This window comes from Scomber scombrus, chromosome 19 (genome assembly GCF_963691925.1).
Source record: "Scomber scombrus chromosome 19, fScoSco1.1, whole genome shotgun sequence".
Lineage (NCBI taxonomy): Eukaryota > Metazoa > Chordata > Actinopteri > Scombriformes > Scombridae > Scomber > Scomber scombrus.
In genome coordinates this window covers 10,001,377-10,022,350 of record NC_084988.1, presented here as the reverse complement: position 1 = coordinate 10,022,350, position 20,974 = coordinate 10,001,377, and the positions used below count along the sequence as shown (strand labels likewise).

General features: G+C 38.9%; 1 protein-coding gene and 1 long non-coding RNA gene across 2 annotated transcripts in view; both read left to right on the top strand.

Annotated features, from left to right (window-relative positions):
- LOC134000803 (nardilysin-like) overlaps window positions 1-2,702 on the top strand; it is a 30,802-nt gene extending 28,100 nt beyond the window's left edge. Inside the window, exons 30-32 of the mRNA XM_062440287.1 lie at window positions 216-332; window positions 1,230-1,319; window positions 1,453-2,702. Of these exons, the coding sequence (XP_062296271.1) occupies window positions 216-332; window positions 1,230-1,319; window positions 1,453-1,671 (426 nt within the window). The 3' untranslated portion in view covers window positions 1,672-2,702. The remainder of the gene's footprint in view (window positions 1-215; window positions 333-1,229; window positions 1,320-1,452) is intronic.
- A 6,151-nt stretch (window positions 2,703-8,853) lies between these two features.
- Window positions 8,854-17,573, top strand: LOC134001240 (uncharacterized). The gene is made up of 3 exons (XR_009927465.1): window positions 8,854-9,328; window positions 10,062-10,114; window positions 17,327-17,573. It is a non-coding gene; the product is annotated as an uncharacterized LOC134001240 (long non-coding RNA).
- Window positions 17,574-20,974: the final 3,401 nt, after the last annotated feature.

Here is a 20,974-nt window from a genome sequence, read left to right as displayed (position 1 = left end):
GTTTCCCATAGATATGGAAAACAGAAAAGTCACAATAAATATGATATATATCCAAAAAAGTTCTAAAAATGTCAGAGTTTGTTCTTGAAGTTACTTTGGTAGATTAATAACACATCAGAGCCAGCTGTGTACTCAGAGCTACTGTTTCACTTCAACTTATCAAACAGTCAACAGTGTGCAGAAACTCTAATGTACTGTTTGTGTGTTTTGGACAGGTGACTGCTTTAGTGAAGCTGAAGGAGTGTGAGGACACACACCTCGGGGAGGAGGTGGATAGGAATTGGGCCGAGGTGGTCACACAGCAGTATGTGTTTGATAGGCTTAATAGAGAGGTGAGGACACATACATGCATATTTCTGCTTTCTGCTCTTTTGGGAGCATGTTTTGACTCACATTTAATTCCTTTACTTCTACATGGAGATAGTCTATCTCTGTTACAATGGGAGTACATTCTCATATTATTTTCAACCCTAAACTTTTGTATTCTTCACAATTCATCCCACCCTTGTCATCCATACTTCATTTATGGAACACCAAATGCACAAAAAATAAACTCTTATTTCAGCTGACGTCAAATCTTGAACCTAATACTGTCAATTCTCTAAACTACAGTAGATTACTAGACTTGATCTTGTCCCAGATGGTTCAGTTAGAGACAGCTGTCAAAAAGAATAGCTTATGGATGCATATTATAATACAAAATGTACAATATTGATCAGGAGAAAGCAACATACATCTTAGCCAGGGGACAGCGCACTGTCACAGTATAACCTTTATGCTATCATTGTCAAGATAATTTTACATAATTGATCCAACCCCACTAAATCTGAAACATCATGGCATTTCATTGATTCGTTGCTTTTTTCTCACAATTTCCACTTTGGTTATTTTATGCACATTCACAACAGGTAAATGAATATTACACTTAATTTAAAAAGGATATAACTGATGTGATAAAGGAACTCATATACTCATTAGTGCATGTAACTCGTGCTGAAAGTGTAAATGTTGCTAGGATTCCAGTAAAATAGCCTAATCTCAAACTTGACTTTATTGTACTGTTCCCCATGTTAATATTTGCCCTTTAGATTGAGATGGCCAAATCAATTCACTATATAAAACATTTACTATAAAAGAAGATTGGTCAACATTAGAATAGAACTTCTTAGATTGTATAAGCTGAACACAATTTTTCAGTGGATCACACTGACATTTGTGTCTGTGTTTAGATTGATGCTCTGAAGCAGATGACCAGGAATGAGCTGATATCCTGGTTCCAAGAGCATCAAGGACAGAACAGTCGGAAACTCAGTGTGCATGTAAGTGATGCTTCATCTTTGCATGCCTGTTAATGTTCAATAGAGCAAGAGAGGGATATGCAGCTTTTTTATGTTACTTGTCTGTGCACCTGTAAACACTGCATTTAAATAAAACTCACTCTGTTTCACTAAGGTGGTGGGCTTTGGTGCTGAAGAGAATGATGAGGAGGGTGGTGGTAAAGAAGGAGAAGAGGACAAACGGGAGGATTTAAGTGGCTCTACCTACGGGGAGGTGTCAAAACTTACCTACCTTTCTCCCTCCGCCAAGATGACGGGTGCCATAGCTATCATGGACATTCCTGCTTTCATTGAAGGCTTACCTCTCTTCCCCTACCACAAGATAGTCAATTAAACTTGTGCTTAGACTGAGGGAAAGACAGATGGTCAGGCCTCTTACAGAGCCATATTCGGGACTCTGTCTTATTAGAGAAGCAGTAACTTAATATGTGGAGGTGAATGAAGGTTGAATCAGCTTCACCTCCTCTCTGGACTGGATTTTACCAACACAGTGTGCATAAACAAAAATCCTGGAAGTGATAATAGAGTTTTCTTTTAGCTAAGTGATAATCAATTCTGCTTTCTCACACTCTATTATTTTATATTGTCAAACACCAAGAGCGTGGGAGCGCTCTATTTCTCTATCCCACACTGACTGAAAATCTTTGAATTCTCATTTATTTCTCTGAGCTCCGCTGCTAATACAACCATGAATACTTGTCTTTTCCATTTGTTTTAGAGTTCAGACTGACTCGGCATTAAAAACTGGATGCTGAGTCCTTTGAACCAGATGTGTGAATTTGAGTAATTGTGTGCTGGATTTCAAGCTCTGATGTGTGCTGCTGTTGTTAGCTAACCTGGATAATGCTGTGGTTAAGAAATAAATCAATGACTGGAGAGAAGAAAGAACAATGTAGTGTGCTGACTATAGAAAAATACAGTTGTCTCTTCAGTTGTCTTCACAGTAAAAGTACACTCAAACTAATGAGACATTCAGACTGAAATTCGATTGTATCATTTAGGGTTTTTTAAGTGCATTTTCTCTACCAGCTAATACTAAAGGTGGAAGGAGTTTAAAATAACATTATTTTTGACGTTCTGTTTATATTTCTTTTCTCTAAATGCCAACTTAATGGACACACCTGCACCATTTCCTTAACATACAAATCATACAACCACATTTAACTACACACTTACTTGGATCCACTGAGTGAGAGAGGTCTCTTTAAAATGTTTACATGCTTTTGACTCAGTAAAGTGTCTGCTGTTACATTTACACAGGTTTAATTTATGTGAAACTCATACTCACAGGCTATACCTTCTCCCTGAGGAAAAGGTTTATTGCTGATGGTATTGTGCCTGGCTTGTAGCTGGTGACACTCTGCACTATTGACTGTAATTAAAAACTAATCTGGAGCCCAGCATAGCAGAGTGTGTTTATATGATTAATATGCCCACAGGGAAGTCTCTTACAGTAGCATAGTCTTCACCTGCAGTAGTCTCACATGCAGTATAATTATACTACCTGAAAGATGGATGGCAAAATTTGTCCGCATTAAAAGGTCCCTATAAGGTCAAAAGTATATACACAACTAAACATTCACCTGTATGTGATCGTTCATCACCCAGTATCAAAACCGTGTCCATTAATATATTGCTATAACAGCATCCTCTCTTTTGGGAAGGCTTTCCACAAGAATGTGGAGCCTGGCTGCAGGGATTTGCTCCCATTCAGCCACAATGGCATTAGTGAGGTCGGCCAATGATGTTGAGTGATGAGGCTTGGCTCAGTCTGTGTTCCAGTTCATCCCAACAGGGTTGAAAAGGGTTGAGGTCAGGTTTCTGTGTAAGCCAGTCACGTTTTTACGCAACAAAAAACATTCCTCAGTGTACAAGGGCTGTTTAAACAGCAAACAGCAAATAACCTTGCCACAAAGTTGATAACATACCATTGTCTGAAAATGTCATTGTAAACCTAGCCCAGTCGTCATTATACATTTTATATGCAGCATGTCAACTTTTCAACAATACATATCATATCAACATTTAAAGTCAAACCACAAGATCAATGCTGCTTCCGACAAAACCGACAAAACCAGGTGTTTTTAGCAAGACTTAGGGATATTTGCAGCTATAGCTAAACTATGATCTTTCCCTAACCCTAAGCAAGTGGTTTTTGTGCCTAAATCTAACCAGATTTTAACCACAGCTTTGTAACATTACTAACATTATTATTCAACTGATAATGGCCAACACTGAAATGTACAGAGTCAGCATAGACATTTAACATATCCGTGGTTTGCAGAAATACAATGCCAACGTTTTATTCAACGTTTTAAAGTTGATTTAGCTTTTTTGCCAAAAAGTAAGAATGAAAAAGTTACAGAAGAACGTTTAAAAAAAAAACAAGTATTATATTGTATTGTACACAGCTAAGGACAACAGTGTAAATCATTTCTCTTCCTCTATTCACTGCATCTGGCCCCTTTCAAAAATTTCAAAATATGTGATCCATGTAATATAAAAATTTAGATTTTCATTGGAACTATGAAGAGCAGCCCCAAACCAAACATACACAAAAGTACAAAAACATCTGGCCAATTTTAGGTGGGATTTGTTGTTTGTGTGTTTGTTTGTTTGTTTGTTTCAAATAATTATCTGATTTTGAATTCCTGCTACCGAATATCAAATCTTGAAATAACCAAAAGGTAAGTGGGAATCCTTTTATGAGCAAGTAAAATTATAATTATGACTTCTTTATATTGTAAGAAGGTACTATTGTAGTGCACAGTGAATTTAAAAGACTAGTAATGGACTCAGTTTGCCTTTTTGGTATTAACACAGTACAAAATATAAGGAAGTTAGCTAAAAAGAAGTGAAAATAAACCTGTGGGATGGACGGTGTTATTGCTATACTGCTTAATGACACAATGTGGAATTCATCTGACAGGTTTTGGGTGTATGGTAGAAAACTACTCTGCACAGCCCCACAGAGCATTCATGACAAACAGATCTAATTAGCTTTCAGTTTATTGTGATCTGAGCCGTGCCTCCTTGGTTGATCAACTTCCTTAATCTTCTCTGTTGAGAATACAGGATATCGAGGATAGGCTATGTGTCCTAGATTACACCAAACCAAAGATACTGTAGCTTGGACACTGATAGGAAAACAGAAATATATGAATATTAACTTTCAGTCTTCCTTCTACTGCTGTCATACATCACTTGAACTGTGTCTATTCAAATCCAAGAATATCCTTAAAGAGAAAAGCCTGTAGTTCTTTTAAGGTCGAAGCACTCGAAAATCTATTTTCACACCCTGCACTCCAGGATTTGCCGTAAAGGTTTAGTGATGTTTCAATCTGGTGAGCTCAGGGGCCACAGGCACTTGACTTTATCTTGCTGTTTATGAAAACACTTTTGAAGACTATATGGCCTCTGAACAGGCAGAGCTCTTTTAAAGTATATGTAATGCTGCCTGACTTTCTGGGTGATACAGTTACTTTACCTTTTTTAATGTACTGTTCCCATTAAGTTTGTACTCCTACCATAGAGGCGCTGTATATAAGACAAAGTCTACAGAGATATAAATCAGTTTGCCTTTTTATTGGTATATAACAAGATTTACTGTAGCTGTATTCTCCTTGTTGCCATACCTCACTGTACTTCAGCAGACCATTTCTGCCTGTCACTTGCAATAAAATAGTTCATATTTCTGTCGTTTATCTCCAGTTTGCAGTAAGACTTCTATAGTAACACTTCAATTTTCGCTCTAGTAAAGAGGTCTTGACATTAATGCCCTTCCTGATCTCACAAAGAAAAAGAACAAGACTCTACAGCCATGCTAGTAGTCAGGCTTAAATGCCAATCAGTCACTATGCTATAGTGCCCACAATGACCATGCTAACATGTTTACCATGTTCACCATCTTAGTTTAGCATGTTACCGTTTTCACCATCTAAATTTGACATGTTAGCCTGTTTACCATTAGCTTGTTAGCATGTTCAGCATCTTAATTTAGCATATGTTCATGTTGGACACTAACTCACTAAACTGAGATATTGATCACCATCTTGATTTAGTGTGTTACTGTATTCAGTATCTTAGTTTAGTTTGTTAGTGCGTTCACCATCTTACGTATAGGTCATAAATTGGAGAAAAGTTTAAACATTTTAAGATGAGAAGTAAAGGGATTACTGAAATGATTACAATTCATCCTGAAGATAACATGAATCGCTCAAAGCTACAAATGACATCATGGTGGTACGAGAGTCAAAATTAGAGGATCACCACAAATCAGTAAGATTCATCCTCTGTGAGCTACGAATGTCTTTACTAAATTTTATGCATCCATCTAATAGTTGTTGAGATATTTCTGTCTGGAACAAACTGGTGGCACAACCAACTGATACACATCGCCATACATAGATAATGTAGCCACATACATAAATAATGTGGCTAAAAATAAACTCTCACTATGTTAAGAGAGGATGAATTTTCTAACATTTTTTTTTTAAACACAACATTAAACTAGTTTTAAAAAGCACAGAAGAAGCAGCTCATCCATACTGTGCATTTGAGGAAATTGAAAATTTGCTTTTCCTCACTGTCTGCCTGTGAAACAGACAGTCATCAGCACTTTTTTGGATCGGAAAGTCACAATTCAGCCTTCAGGGTATCTAACTTGTGTGACAGGTAGTATTGCCAGTAAATGAACTCTGCCTGCACTGTCAACAGTAACTGGTGGTTCCACTATGAAAGGCTTTGTGACTTTGTCCCAGAGAGTAGTACTCATGCTGTGTTCTACTGTCAGAAGCCATTCTGTCTCATTCGCTCTCTGTCTCCATCTCTTAGACTGAGTACATACTGTACGCAAAGAAGAAGTGTATCACAAATGCATGCAGACAAGCTTGCCCAGGAATCAGAGAAGATTAGATTTGTTTAGTACACACAGACACACACACACACACACACACACACACACACACACACACACACACACTCTAGACTTCACCCTGTGTAAACTTTCCACTGCTACACTCTGTGTCATTCCTGTTGTCATTCTAATTTCATCTGAGAAACCCTGCCAAGGCAATAATGAACTCAAGTCATGAGGCAGGGGCCATGCTGAGAGCTTGTGAGTTGTTGTGTGTGTGAGTGCATGAGTGTGTTGACGTGTAGCTGAGAGAAAATGAAGGAAAAGGTAAATGGCAGGGAAAAGACGCCGTTAAAGAGAGGGGATGGCCAGGTTTACACTTGTTGTTTGGGTGCCTCGTGTGTGCATGTGAGTAACATTGTGCTGCTTTTAAATTAATCAGTGCAGTGGGGTGTATCATCTAAGCTGCTGTAATGTGTCGACTCCTTTATTCAATTTGAGCAGTAATCTTAGAACTCCCCAACAGTCTGCCTTCATCAGCCCCCTGCTACAAAGCTAGCTTAACGTTTCCAGAAACACACACACAGAGGCAAAGAAAGGCTAAAGAGATGAGCCATTTTCTTGGATCAAGATTATACTTAAACAAGTGTAGCCAGGCTAAATCTCCTCATTATATGGGTATTATAGTCAAGATGGACCTTGTTTGCTGAAGCAGTTTGAGATGGCTGGCTCTAGCTGCTTTAGGGAATTAGAAAGAGGAAGATAGTCTAACAAAGATTTTTAAAATAATCCTTTAGGTGCATGTGAAGTTACATGTGAGGAAAAAAAGATGATTACCCTTGTGTTTATCCTGTTAACCTAGTTAACTTCAGCACCATGGCCAGCACCGTATGCTTCCTGAACTTTACTGCAATTTCCCTGTTTGACTTTCTGTCAGGAAAGTGACCCCTAAATTATTTTAAAGGGACACAGACCTGTATGTTGTCTCGACAGCAGGAAGGGAGTTTGATACATCTGAACAGTGTGGTCATTCTCACAATGTTTACGCATGATGTATTGTGAAATCAATCTGTTTTCTATTTGGTGCCACTTTCTTGTACCTATACAAATGCGTTACAATTTGTTAAAACTGAAATTAATGGCTAAATGGTTAAAATAGTTTACTGATGCTTAATAGACCAGTTATTAACCATTAATAAGAGCAACTTTTGGGTTGCCAGGTAGTTAAAAAAACAAGCAATTATTTCTGGTGATTAATAGTCAAGTTGTTATTTAACAAGCGTCTCCAAATAGCCATCAAGTCTGCAGTTGTAATCATATTAATAAATACAAAAATACCTGGTTTTATTTAGGAAAAAAATATTGGATTTGTACACAAGAATGTCCACATATTATAAAAACACACTTTGAGCTACATATTCAGCTACACATGAATGCAAAGGGAACAAACTCTTGTGTAGAAGAGGTAGGAAGTTACAATGAGTTAAAATGAACAACAATGAGAACAGGAAATATACAGTACAGTCAACACTGTACTTGGGAAGTTATTAAGTTTTCACTTTATAATAAGACAAACAAAAATTGGAAAGTCATCTGCAATTATGAATGTTAATGAGTCATTTACAAGTATATTTACAATGATTCATAAAGTCTGCAGGAGTAAATATTAATACATATTTTAGATTTTGTCCTGATGCCCTATAGCCCTTTTCCAAAAGGTCAGAAGTCAAAGGGTCCACTGGAAAAATAGGAGATAAACACCAGCAAGAAAGAAATTTCACAACTTGGCAATCAGTTAATTATTGACAAATAAAGCTCTGGTCCACCAATGCTGCCTTTACTACCAAATAATGTTATTTGAGTTTGGGTTTTTTTACTCAAGAGTGGAGCTAACTACAAGTTAGTGCCACCTTGTGTAGCCTACGTGTGGTATATTTTGTGGTTAGTAACTAACTATTAACTTTTTTTTCTGAAGGAGTTTTCTCAGCAGTGTTGTTATCACATACCTCACCACAGAAAACAACTGTGGGCTGTTAAGTAATGTAGGAATCAAATAATCAGGCAACTGGCAGTGGTAGATCCCTGGAGCAAGATCCATAACAAATGTGGGTGTGCTGGGCTGCTTCAGGGACATCAGGAATTTTTATTATCTCTTTAACTAACTAGCTTTGTATTTTTCATTTTTCCTCTTAACACAAACTCATCTTCTGACTCTCACTTTAAAGTTAGCCCTGTCTTATGTAAGATCACATTAAACAGTGTTCTTATTTCTAAAAGGGACAGGAGAACTTTCCAACCAACCTTTACTCAATTGTCTTGAAATCAGGTTTTCTGCTCAGATCTCTGAAGTAATGACATGATCCGCATTGCCGTCAGGTTATATGACAGATTGCGTTATGGGACTTTAGCCATCATTCCTAACTGCCTGGGATAGGAGTCAATCAATCTTTTTACATCTGTAGATAGAGCAAGACTTTGGAAATACATTTTGAGAGCCGAGTGTTTGTTTAGTGAACCTCTCCCACCATATTTCCTGACTGCTGGGTGACACTGTTCCACCAGTTTTACGCATTCATCTCAGGATGGTGACGACTCCCTGTAGCCCACTACCACTACTACCACCCCCTCCTCCCCATCCTCCCGGTAAAGTGATATCACACGGTGTACAGCTGACACTGTCGCTCTTCCTACCCCGCCCCACCGGGACCGGCGGCAGCGGGTGCCAAACCGCCCCCCGGGAGCCGAGCTGAGGACGCAGCCATGCCGAGCGATGACACTCAGCAGCCGGACTGCCGCCTCGTCTCCATCTCGATCTCCAGCGCTTCACAGAGGAGGATGCCATGAGATTTCCCACAGGCCCTCACTGGCACCTGGCTGTGAGTGAACCGGGGGGAAAGAGGGGATTACCGACGGCGGATAATGACGTGATGGTTCGGTTGTAGAGCGAGCACGGGGGCGCTCCGGGCGTCTTTAATGACCGGTGGTGGAGAGGAAATCAGCGGACTTTATTGTGTGCTTGCATGTGTTTGTGTGGAGCCGCGTACCCTACGCTACTGGACCGCAGTCACAAATAAATTAATAAACAAATAGAAACGGTGTTTCAAACAGGTTGCAGAGATTTCCTTCAATCTGAGAGGTAAGAATCACGTCTTTACAATCATCCGTGCGCGCCACTTAACGGCTCTGCACCAATTTACCCGCTTAATTGAGTAACGATGAGCCTAATCAGTGATGTAACAGCTGGCAAATTGACCTCCACCGACCAAATCAGTGGAAACATAAGCTATGATCATTTCAGAAAAGTGTTCATTTACCTGCTAGATGCAGTCCTATATAGTTTGATGATATACTAGTAAGGTGAGTGAAATCGATTTTTGGCTCCATCCTATTACTGCTTATAACAATTTAGTATGGAGTAGGCTATTGGCGTTAGACTAAGATGAACAAGAATCATTACATTTATAGACTTTGTGGGCCAAAATGACCATAACATCTGTTTTATCTTGCATGATTATGAGTGCTCTTGTGCAGGTTTAGTGTAATAATACATAATGTTTTGTACAAGCCAGATTTCATTTAAACATTTGGTGTACTAGAGTACAATTTTAGTGTTTCTCACATGGGATAACCCCTGAACACTCACTGAGAATGTGCAAGTGAGGTGTTGAATAAAAGCAAGAGTGATAAATGATACCAGAGGGATGAATGAGTAAATTTATGCTGTAAGTGAAGAGGGATCCATCCTACTGACTTTCAAACAGGCTCATTTACTGTAGCTGCAGTGCTGACCACATCACTGCTTTGGGAGCCCGAGGCGTCTCCTGAAATTACAGTTATAACTGATGTCATGTCTTTTCTTCTTTTCCCAGGAGGCTTTGCAGCACAGTCGAGGATGCTATCCCCCAGATGGTGACTTTCGCAGGTAAGTTGTGTGTTTTTATTTTCTCTACACGCTTACGGTTTCTACAGCACAGGTAAAAAAAAAAGGCAACTGCAAAACTATTGCCACAAGTTTCTTCTAGTGGTGTCTCTGATCTCAGCTCTGCACAGGGATTCTGCTCTGGGCGAAATGTGTAAGTGCTCACTTGTGTTTTAGCTCTTATATCCTCCACAAGGATTTGGATTTCAGTTTTCTGCCTCTTTTTTTCAGTACAGAATTAACCCCTGCCCTGGCAAGCATTGTAGTTCTTAGGTTGCCTATTCAACTGTGAAAGATCCAAAATAAATAACACTGAGGTAATAATGACGCATGGTAATCACCCCAAACACAAAAAGAGACCAGAGTGAGTGTACGCATTGTCAGTCATATGGAAAAAACGGATGACTGAATTCCGTTTAGACTATCTGAAAATGAAATCATCCACCCTTCCTCCCTCCTCCTTTTTTTTCCCTGTTTCTCGTCGCCTTTGTTCCCTCCTGCCCCAGCAGTGGGTGTCTCTGTCCTAGATGCGGATGTATTCCTCTCCTCACACGCTGAGATGAGTGCTTTCAGAGGCGGATGAGGCAGAAAGTCCCAATTTTACTACCTGGCTAAATTGCCCTGTGATGGAAAAATGTTGTTATAGGAATGAAAGTTGAATAATTGAAGCCCCTGGGCTTTAAAATTGCAGGGACCCACTGTGATTTCCAGCACAAAGTTAGAGGCCACCTCAACAAAATATTCATATCATTATTTAAGAATGGATATATCAAGGATCCTCTCAGGTACTGCCACCCTTTCTCTCCATCTACCACCCTCACTCTCCATGTAAGCTCTCTGTTTCCTTCTCTTAGCTTCTCTATTTCTTCTCTTTGATAATAATCCATATTCATCCAACCTAATACTTACTCTTATCAATATCATCTAATACTACTTCTTAAAAGGGTGTTTAAACACTGATGATTTTCAGCATTAAGCATGATATTTTAAATCTTACTACCTCTTTCACATGCTTAAATTCTGTCTATTTATCTGCAATGATACAGGATAATGATAAAAATGATATGATAAGGGCCCTTAGCGAAAGTGATGTCAAGGAGACATTTTAAAGAATAAATATAGAACAGAATAGAATAGAGCTGCTACATTTAGTTGATTAGTTGCTTAGTCAACCAGGAATTTGTCAGTCAATTATTTCAGTCAATTATCAAACAAAACAGTGCGAAACATTTGTTGGTTCCAGGTTCCCAAAATATGAGAATTTTTTGCTTTTCTTCTGTTTTATCTCATTGCACATATCTTTGAACTTTGGTTGACAGAACTGAGGATATAGAAGATGTTTGGTGTCAGTTCAGGCTTGTGATGGACTTTTGATCAACGGTTTTTTGGACAATTTTTAGCTGGAGTCAAGGGAAAGTAAGTTTTGTAAAGACTGGAAGCAGGGAGAATATGCAAATCCCCAATTTATGGGGTGTTACGTGCCAAACTGTGTCTTTGCTGGTAGCAGTGACTTTCAAGAGTCTCCGCTGGTTGCCTGGCAACCTCCAAGTGAGGAAGTCACTGCTCCCTACCAGATTCAGTCCAGCACATAATCGCCAATGAATCAACAGCGCATCTTTTTTAGAATTTGTTTTTTGTACAGATGGAAAAAAAGAGACGTAATATTTTAATTAGTGAGCTTTAGAGGTGCTGATAGGGGGATTTTGTTACCTACGGACAGAGCCAGGCTAGCTGGTTCCACCTACGTCCAGTCTTAGTGCTAAACGAAGCTAATCTGCTGCTGACTCCAGCTACATATGGAATTGACTCTGACTCTCATCAAGACAACAAGTAAGCGTATTTCCCAAAATGTCAACCTACTCTTTTACTTGAAGTTGAGTTTTCTAATTCAGTTTTCATTTTTAACGTTCATGGTTCACTCAGGCATCGCATGGCCTACATCTGCATGCCCAGATGTAGGACAGGTAGATTCAAAAAGTCCTGGGTTCCAGCCATTTTAAGGTGGATTGCACGCACTGTGGTCACTTTACCTTTTCTGTTTTTACTATTTATTGTTATTCTCTATTGTACATTTGTGGATTGCTTATTTTTAATTGTAACTATAATTGTCATTGTCATTTCTATTGTTTTGCTGCTGGCTGCACCACAAATTGCCCGTCTGGGACAATAAAGATATCTTGAACTTGAACTTGAACTTGGGGGAAAAAGCTCCTACTCATCACCACATCATTCCACGTAAAACTTTCAAAGGGAAACAGTGTTTTTAGCCTTTCCAGTTTTCGATCAGGGAAATGTTTGATGGGGGATGTGTATGTCGCGTGTGAGCTGAATGTGTGCATGTACACAGCAGTCGTTCACGTGCATGCTCTGTGCGATTGCGTTAAGCTGACTGTTAGGATCGTTTCGTCTCCCACAGAGAAAACAAATTAAAATATGACACCTCTCAGCTGCCTCTCATCTCTTGCTTTTCACCGTGTCAAGAGACGACAAAACTGCTAAATTTAGTTCTGCAAGTGGAGTGTGAAACCTCTTCACCTCGCCCAACATTTCTAACATTATAAAGGCTGAAACAAGATGATGTTATGGTAGCTGGAACAAAAGTGTAATCATCCCATTAATACATCTGTTTATCAGTATCAGAGAGAAAATGATTTTTGAAAATGTGTTTTCATCTGAATGGATTTCTGAATTATGATATTATTAAAAACGTTTTTCCACTATTGATGAATGGAGAGGTGACATAAAAAAGGAAAAACCTGAAAATATCATAGAAACCCGGTGAATGCAGATGCTTCTATACAGGGGGAGGGGGTCTCTGAATGATTTAAAGAGTATGACATTCATGTGAATTATATGCAACAGGCTTCATTGTCACCAGATCTTAAACCAATTGAATTCTTATGGGAGATTTTGGATCATGCCAGAGAGCTCTCTCCACCTTCCAGCATCATCAATACACCAAATGGAGGAATGTGTCTGTAAAAATGGCATTCATCCCTCCAGCAGAGCTCCAGAGGCTTGTTGGAGCAATAAAGTCCTGGGCTTTTTTTCTACTGTTGTCTCATATAAATCTGATGGAGATGTCAATTCTGTATCTGACCAAAAATAATGAGCTAAAAACTGAAACATAAAAGCAGGCATTCACTAAAAATAAGAAGCAAACAAGTTTTAAACAAGCGTCTTAGATGCTGAAAGAAAATCACATCATGAAAGACAACAGTTGTTTGAATCCAGCAGCGGATCATTGTTGCATGTTACCCCATTCCTCTCTCCCCCTTAATTTTCTGTTATCACTCCACTGATCCAAAGAAATAATATACCCCCCTAAAATATGCATGTGTAGAAAAAAGAAAGAATGAAAGATTCTTTGATTTGTTCTCAGTAAAACGTTTATTGATCCTGACAATAAGACTATGGGAAATGGTCTCTCTTCTGTATGCCCACAATATGACAAACTGATGTTCAATTCAATTTTCTTTGCTTCACCACTTTCAACACAAGAAAAACAAAAACATCAATATCTCATTATATCTTTGTTATTATGTCATCACTTGTAATCATTTTCTAAAACAATCAGCTATGATCATATCATCATGACACAAATCCACTGAGAGTGAATGAGCAATTATATCGATCATCACGGTTCATCACGTTCAGAGTAGTTAGTTGACTTGACAGTGTTGCCGACAGCTAACGTCTCTCTCTCTAACCACTCATTATTGCCTTCATGCTGCTTTAAAACTCCCTTAAAATCTCAGGGATATAGATACAGTAGTCCTTATACAGTCAGGAATGGGATCCTTGAAGCTCACTTGACAGACCCACAGTCTATCTGGTCACCTTGGACTTGTATGCTTAATGGCTTAAAGGAGGTTTTGTGTTCCGGAAATCAAATGCCTGTTGGCTCTTCTGAGACTGCCTGATCCCCCTTCATTTCTTGTCCAAGTCAGTGACTGATTGGATTTCTGGCAGATCCTGTAACTCCTTTCAGACCCCAGTTAAATCTAAGGGTTGTTATATGTGCATGTTTGCTCATATTTGTGTTTGCATGTTTCCCAGTTGAATCAGACAGCTATGAACCCACTGAGACTCATATATGAACTGCATTGTTTAAGATACTCTGACAGCGTTAGAGTTGAGTGTCCCAACCTCTGTCACTTGGTGTCTTTATCTCTCCACTCTGTTGGAAACTCTCTAATCTGAGGCTTTACCTCAACGTTCCCTTTCTAGCATAATTTGGCTGCATGTTAGTCAAAATCACTTATTTTAGCTTCCAGAAAAAGTCCATTGCTGTGTCTACACAAACAGAGCAGTTCATAATTACTGCATAAACGTGCTAGTGGCTTTGGCAGTGTAGCAAAGGTCTTATCGTGCCATGAAAGCCAAGGGAATTAAATTGATAGACCAAGAGGGAAATGATGTACAGTGTGGTGAGAGAGTAGGAAGTGGCTGAAAGAGTGAATGGGAGAGAGAAAAGAGGAGACATGAAGCAGAAGGAGGACTGAGGAGACATAGATAGTGAGCTAGAAAAAGAGAGGAGATAAGGAGATGGAGAAATGAGGAGCAAGAGAGGGACTTCACAACGCTTTTAACGACATTATCGTGGCCCGTGGTGTATATAATTTAGTACAATGACGCAATGGAGGAACTGCATAGAGGGAGTTGTCTTTGAGGGCAGCTCACATGCTCGTTTTAACACAGAGACTCACATTTCTCTTTGTGATTGTGGCAACAGTTCAATATCGTCAAAGTTTGAAAGCTGGGTGCTTTCAACATCAAAGGTTTAGATTAATCTACCTGTGTGCAAACCATTTTGCAACTAGATTTTGTTTGCTTTTAGACAGTCGGAAAGCAGAAAGACAAACGAGGAGAAGCCTTCTGGGTGGATTTCACTGTAAGCTGGGGAACATGTGTCAGGCAGGAGACAAACCACCCAACCCTGAAGTAACATTTGTTTAAAGCTGCTAGCTGAGATTTTCCAGTTATGACAAGAAGTGCCAGAATGTTTAAACTATTTCATTTGGCAGTAAGACTCAAATTCACTGCAAATTAACAGCCTTGGGATGTGCATAGCTTTTAAAAAATAACATCAATACACCAGTGAGATGAGAAAGAAGCCTTTTTGCCAATTTAATTGGGATAATTAAATGTTGTTCTTACACTGAGCAATATCTGGGTGTTTAGTGGTTAGTTAATCATCTTGAACAGTAAATAAACAAAGTCGTCTGGTGTTATAATTACGATAATGACAGTACTTAAAACGTAGCATTTTGCCTGAAATCAGCTGGCGTGTAAATTAGTTTAAATATATGCCAGAATCATACATTTTATATAATCATTTAAAAGGTCAGTTTCTCTAAGTGCATTAATGCTTTGATTAACTACCATGCAGGCATAGGATGTGTTTATTTCATATTTCAGTGTGACTGCCAGTAATCAAGGCCATGCACATATTCTAACTCTATTGCACACAGTGAATTTATTGCTTTCTGATAGAATATAATTATGTGTGTGTGGACATCTTGATTTCTTTTCATTCATAACATTTTTGCTTTGCGTGCGTGTGTGTGAGTGTATTCAGATTTTTTTTTTTTGTGCCTTTAACCTTTAACCTGGCTTATATTTTCTCACCCATTCTCAACAGAATATTTAAAGATTTGTCAGTCAGGTGCCCAAATGAACTCTGAAAGAGGCCTTTCTTGCTGTAATCATTCCTCATGTTCATACTTGCTAGATCCACTTCAAATGCACTTTCAGTGTAAGTCATGGGGGGCAAAATCCACAGTGTGTCCAGACAATCAAAATCAGACAAAAAAATGGATTTAAAAGTTTATCTGAAGCTTATATGAGCCTTCAGCAGTCTGGGTTAGTCATATTAAGATATCTGCCACATTTACAGTCTTTTAATATTTATATTTATGTTATATTTTTGTGTTTCCTCAGACAGTGTTTCCCTGTTGAGCTGTAGTAGAAGTATAGCAAAAAAAGAGGAATTTAGGCACTAAAGAGACTGTAATGTTTAAAGATAATTGCTTGATTTGACTAATTTAAGCAGTGTAAGCTTTCTGCTGCTCATAATGGCCATTAGAAGATCCCTTCATAATGCACTTACGATGTAAGTGAAGGGGGCCAAAATCCACAAGTCTCCTTCTGTGCAAAAATGGATTTAAAGTTTATCTGAAGCTAATATGAAGCTTTCACTGCCTAAATTAGTCAAATCTTTCCACATTGGAGCCTTTTTGTGACTGTAAATGTGGGAAATATCCATTTAATATGACTAACTCAGACTGCTGAAGCCTCATATAAGCTTCATATAAACTTTTTAAATCCATCTTTGCACAGAAGGAGTTTGTGGATTTTGGCCCCCATCACTTACATCGTATGTGCATTATGAAGGGATCTTCTAACGGCCAGTATGAGCAGGAGGAATGATTATGGCAAGAAAAAACTGTTTCAATGTTCATTTGGGCGCTTGGCTATTGCTTTAAGACAGACTTGAAAAACTGTGAACCTGTCCTTTAAACTGTATGTATTTTGGGAATTGTGCAGGTAATTCATTTTTACTTACTGTACTGTGTTTCCTATTGACTGTACCAGTATGCAGTGTGTACTATCCAGGGGGATCACATGATGACAATTAGCTATGCAACTTTGAGAGGTTCTGTTGAATCAGTCCCAGAAGCACTAAATGACAGAAGATGCACGTACGAATCAGATTTAGTATGCTGCACATATACATGCTGGCCATATGGTTAGTGTGCACAGTAGGTGCTGCTGTATTCACCATGCTAATCCATCTACATCCTGAGTCTCTGTTTTCCATCCAAAGTGGTCCTGTTGGAATTCAGTCACACTGTGGTAGTGCATCTATTATGTACAATTTATGCATATCAGTTTATGGATTTATTGTGATTCCAGATTCAATGCCATATGAAATAGCTGGGGTGATACACTAGTGCTGCAACTAGTTGATTAATGTGACATTTTTGATAACCAATTAATAGTTTTAATTTATTTTAAATATATGTTGCTTTCCACCATTTCATATCATTGTAATTTAATATTTTGGGGTTTTTAGACTGTTGATGATGGTAAATAAGCAGTTAGAAGTGCAAGTCAGATTAATCACTAATGAAAGTACTTGTTAACTGTGCTGCTGTATTTCCCTCATGCCAAAGACTTCCTCTTGACAGAAACCTCTTTGTCTTCCTGTAGGAGTTCCAGCGAGAGGAGGTTTTGAGAGTCACGCTCCACAGGCCTGTCATGGTTTTCTACCTTTTCACACTAATCCATCTCTGCATCTCCTGCTGTCTTCTAATGTAAGTGTCCTTCTCAGCTGGTAAAGCTCCAACAATAATTCTAACAACCTCTAAAAACAACACATTTTAAGCCACAGAGATATTTAGACAAATTTAATGGAAAAGTTACACATTTTGCGAAATTACCTCATTCGCTGTCTTTCTGAGAGAACGATACCAATCTCATGTCCGTGTGTTGTGGCCAAAGCTGAAGCCAAGACACAATTAGGTTAATTTAATGAAAGAAAGCAGGGGATACCTGTGCCTAGCTCTGTCCAAAGTTAAAAAAAAATATACCTCTCAGCCTACCTATAAAGCTCACTTATTAAAATGTTCTATCTCATTTGTTTAAAGGTAGAGTCAGTGATTCTGAAGAAAGATTGTTAATATTTGAAATGTTTTTCTTTTCTTTTTTTTAATTAGTTTATTTCGAACATGTTAAAATAACAAAACAAAACAAATAAGCTGTGGTTATAACAAAATTGAAATGACAGTAAAAATTTTAGGCATAAAAACAAAACAATAAACTACCAAACAAATGCACCCCTCCCCAGAAGCTCCGCCCCCCCAAATTCATGGGTGTGTGTTGCCAAGGCAATGACCAAAAGCGAAGAATGGGAGAATCCAGAGTGATGCGTCAGCTGTAGAGTCACTTCTGTTCCTCTCACACATTGTCACAAGCGGAAAAAAAACATTTAATCTCATGTGAGCACAACAGTCCGTCTACACTGTTCGTCTCAATGCAGCCGCCCTAGTTCATCCCCGACCTGCATTCAGTGTATCTGTCCACAAAAGCAGCTGTCTGTCGGCAGCTCCTGGGGAGCTAAGGCTACATTCACATCGAAAGTCTGAGTGCTCAATTTAGATTTAATTCTCAGGATCCATTTTTTTTGTTTTATTTTTTATTTTAAATGTGGCCAATATCAGATTCCAGTCTGATCCTGCACTGACTTAGATTGCACGTTGTTATATGAGGCCACTGACGTTAGTGTTTACGATTTCATTTCTAAGTCGATGTGCAGTGGAAGCCAGCAAATTTGTGAGCAGATGATAACGTTGATGAGGAGAAAGAATTTATTTATGGCCTATTTTGGAGCGATGGCTGTTGCTTCTGTGTGTAGGTGTTTGCGGATACGGAGAGGGAGCCAGGAGTGGTGGGATCATTATATAAATGGCTTCACAGACACATATTATATCCAAAATGTCAGGATGTCAAGGGGCTACTTTTAATTACATCTGCAGGGCTTAATGCTCTCAGGCACCATGCCTGATTTCAGGCATAGAACAGTTTTAAATTCATACTTGACACATTGCACACATTTCGTCCTGGTCAACATTTTTGGGTTTCTCACCCAACTCTTGTCTTGCTTTAACCGAAGACACTTAGTTCAGATTTCCCATCTCACTGAGAAAGCAGGTAGGAGTTGGCTTGTATTGGCTGGGGTGACGTAAGAGTTACATGAATTCGAATATGTTCAGGTTGTGGTTGCAGTGCAAAAAATCAAACCTGTACCTAATTTGAACAAACTGCCTTCAACAGGCTGATTGACAGCAGAAATTTACTGAACAAAAGTATTTTACATGCCTGCTCGATGGGAAGAAATAAAAAGTGTTTGTATTTATTGATTGATTGATATGGTTAGTAAGCTGAAAACACAAACACAGTGGCATATTTGTGTGATTTAAACAGCTGCCTGCTCAGATTACACCTCACTAAATGCAACTAAAACAGAACTGGAGCGTAAAAAATGCATGTGGTCTCCATGAAACTGTCTCGGATTCAGTGTGGATTGATACATTTAATAAAATGAAAGCGTATCTGTTCCGTGAGACAACGCTTTCTATGTGAATTGGCCATGGCCTTTCTCTCTCTCATCAGTTTGCAAGCCCTCCCCCACCATTCAGCGGGTGCTGGAGACGGGAGACTGTAATGTCCTCACACAGACAGCTGCTCTGATGACCTCCCCCCTGTCCTGTGCACAAGCACGAATGCTGATTGCTGATTGCCTGTAGTAGTGTTGGGTGACTTGCTCCAAGCCACTGTGTTTACATGCCCATTTACAGAGCAAGTGCTGTGTATGAACACCTGACTTTTTTTTTTCAGTGCACACACAGATGGGACAGCTGGCGGTCCGTGAGGAGATATTCACTGAAATTGACAAAAAGTGTACTGGATTAGAATCACTGATTTTATATGAACACACAGAAATGTAGAAACAACAAATTGTGATTTTAGGGGTTAAATGCTGCAGCATAACTATTGGCCTGAATATATGATACAATACGATACAAATATTCAATATTTTATTCTGGAAATTACATGTGAGTGTGGCTCATCTTGTATTTGAGGACTACAAAATAACATGTTCACAACATCTCTCTTACAGAGTGTGTTGCATTATAGATTGTTTGTAGCCTTAATGCTAGGCTGGTTATAATGTGTCTGTTAGTGTCGGTCAGCACTTAAGTGTTTTGTGAAACTCTAAATGTGCAGAAGGTTCTTGTGTAACATGTGTTTCTGCCTGTGAAACCCTAGGAGGCAACTGGCACACGCAAAAATCAATGACGTTTTGGTTATAGTCTAACTTAGGCTATTATGGAATAATAATTTTTCATTTTAAAGTCAATTTTACATTTTTTCCATCAAAAAACAACATCCACCATCCTGCACAGCCTGCCTACCAATCAAAGTTAATACATGTGCAAGTAACCATTGACCTGTGTAAATAGTAAACAATACAATACCTGCAACTAATGCTAGAATATACTCTAAACATTTGTTTATCAAAATGAAACAGAGCTTGATGACACTTCTTCAAATAACCTTACATTGCTGACCAGTCAAGGCCTACAACAGCTGAGGAGGATGCTTCTCCATCACCCTCCCCCTCAACAAGTGCAATTTCATTGGCACCAGCGGCTACAGAGATGGAATCAGAGGATGCAGTTTAGTATAGCATCAAACTGGATGCTGTATTTTGCCAAACTTGCTGCCACTTTAACATTGATGTGAAGGAGGACAGATTTAGCAAAGCAGGACTGAGAAACTGTCAACATCTTGACTAGTTTTTGTATATAGTACAAAGCTATGAAGCTGATGCTGCTGCTGTGGCCAGACAAAAAGGTTTCATGGGCTCAAAAGCTGGAAGAGGTGACATTGTGCATCAGGTCACAAAAGACAAACAGGGACAATTTGCTTACTCCATTGAAAGAAACCAGGTACAAGGAAGACACAGAAAACATGGAGAGATGGACCTTTTTTGAATTGTTTGAACTGATTTGTGCATATTATCCAAAGATAAAAAAGCACATTGAAGAGCTTCCAAGTTATGAAAAAATGATGAGTCCTGAAATGCAAAACGACCTCCCTGAAACTGCAGCATCGCTTCTCAGAGCAGAAATGGTGCACATACTGACACATGCTATGCAATCTTTGTTGACGAATACAAAGACCTCTCCAAGAAGGACTAATTGCTGCCTGTGTGAGGTACATGCATAATTCTGGCTATCTGAAAGAGAGAGCTGTCAGATTTGTTGCAGCAGAGGATAAGACATCCTCTGGCAT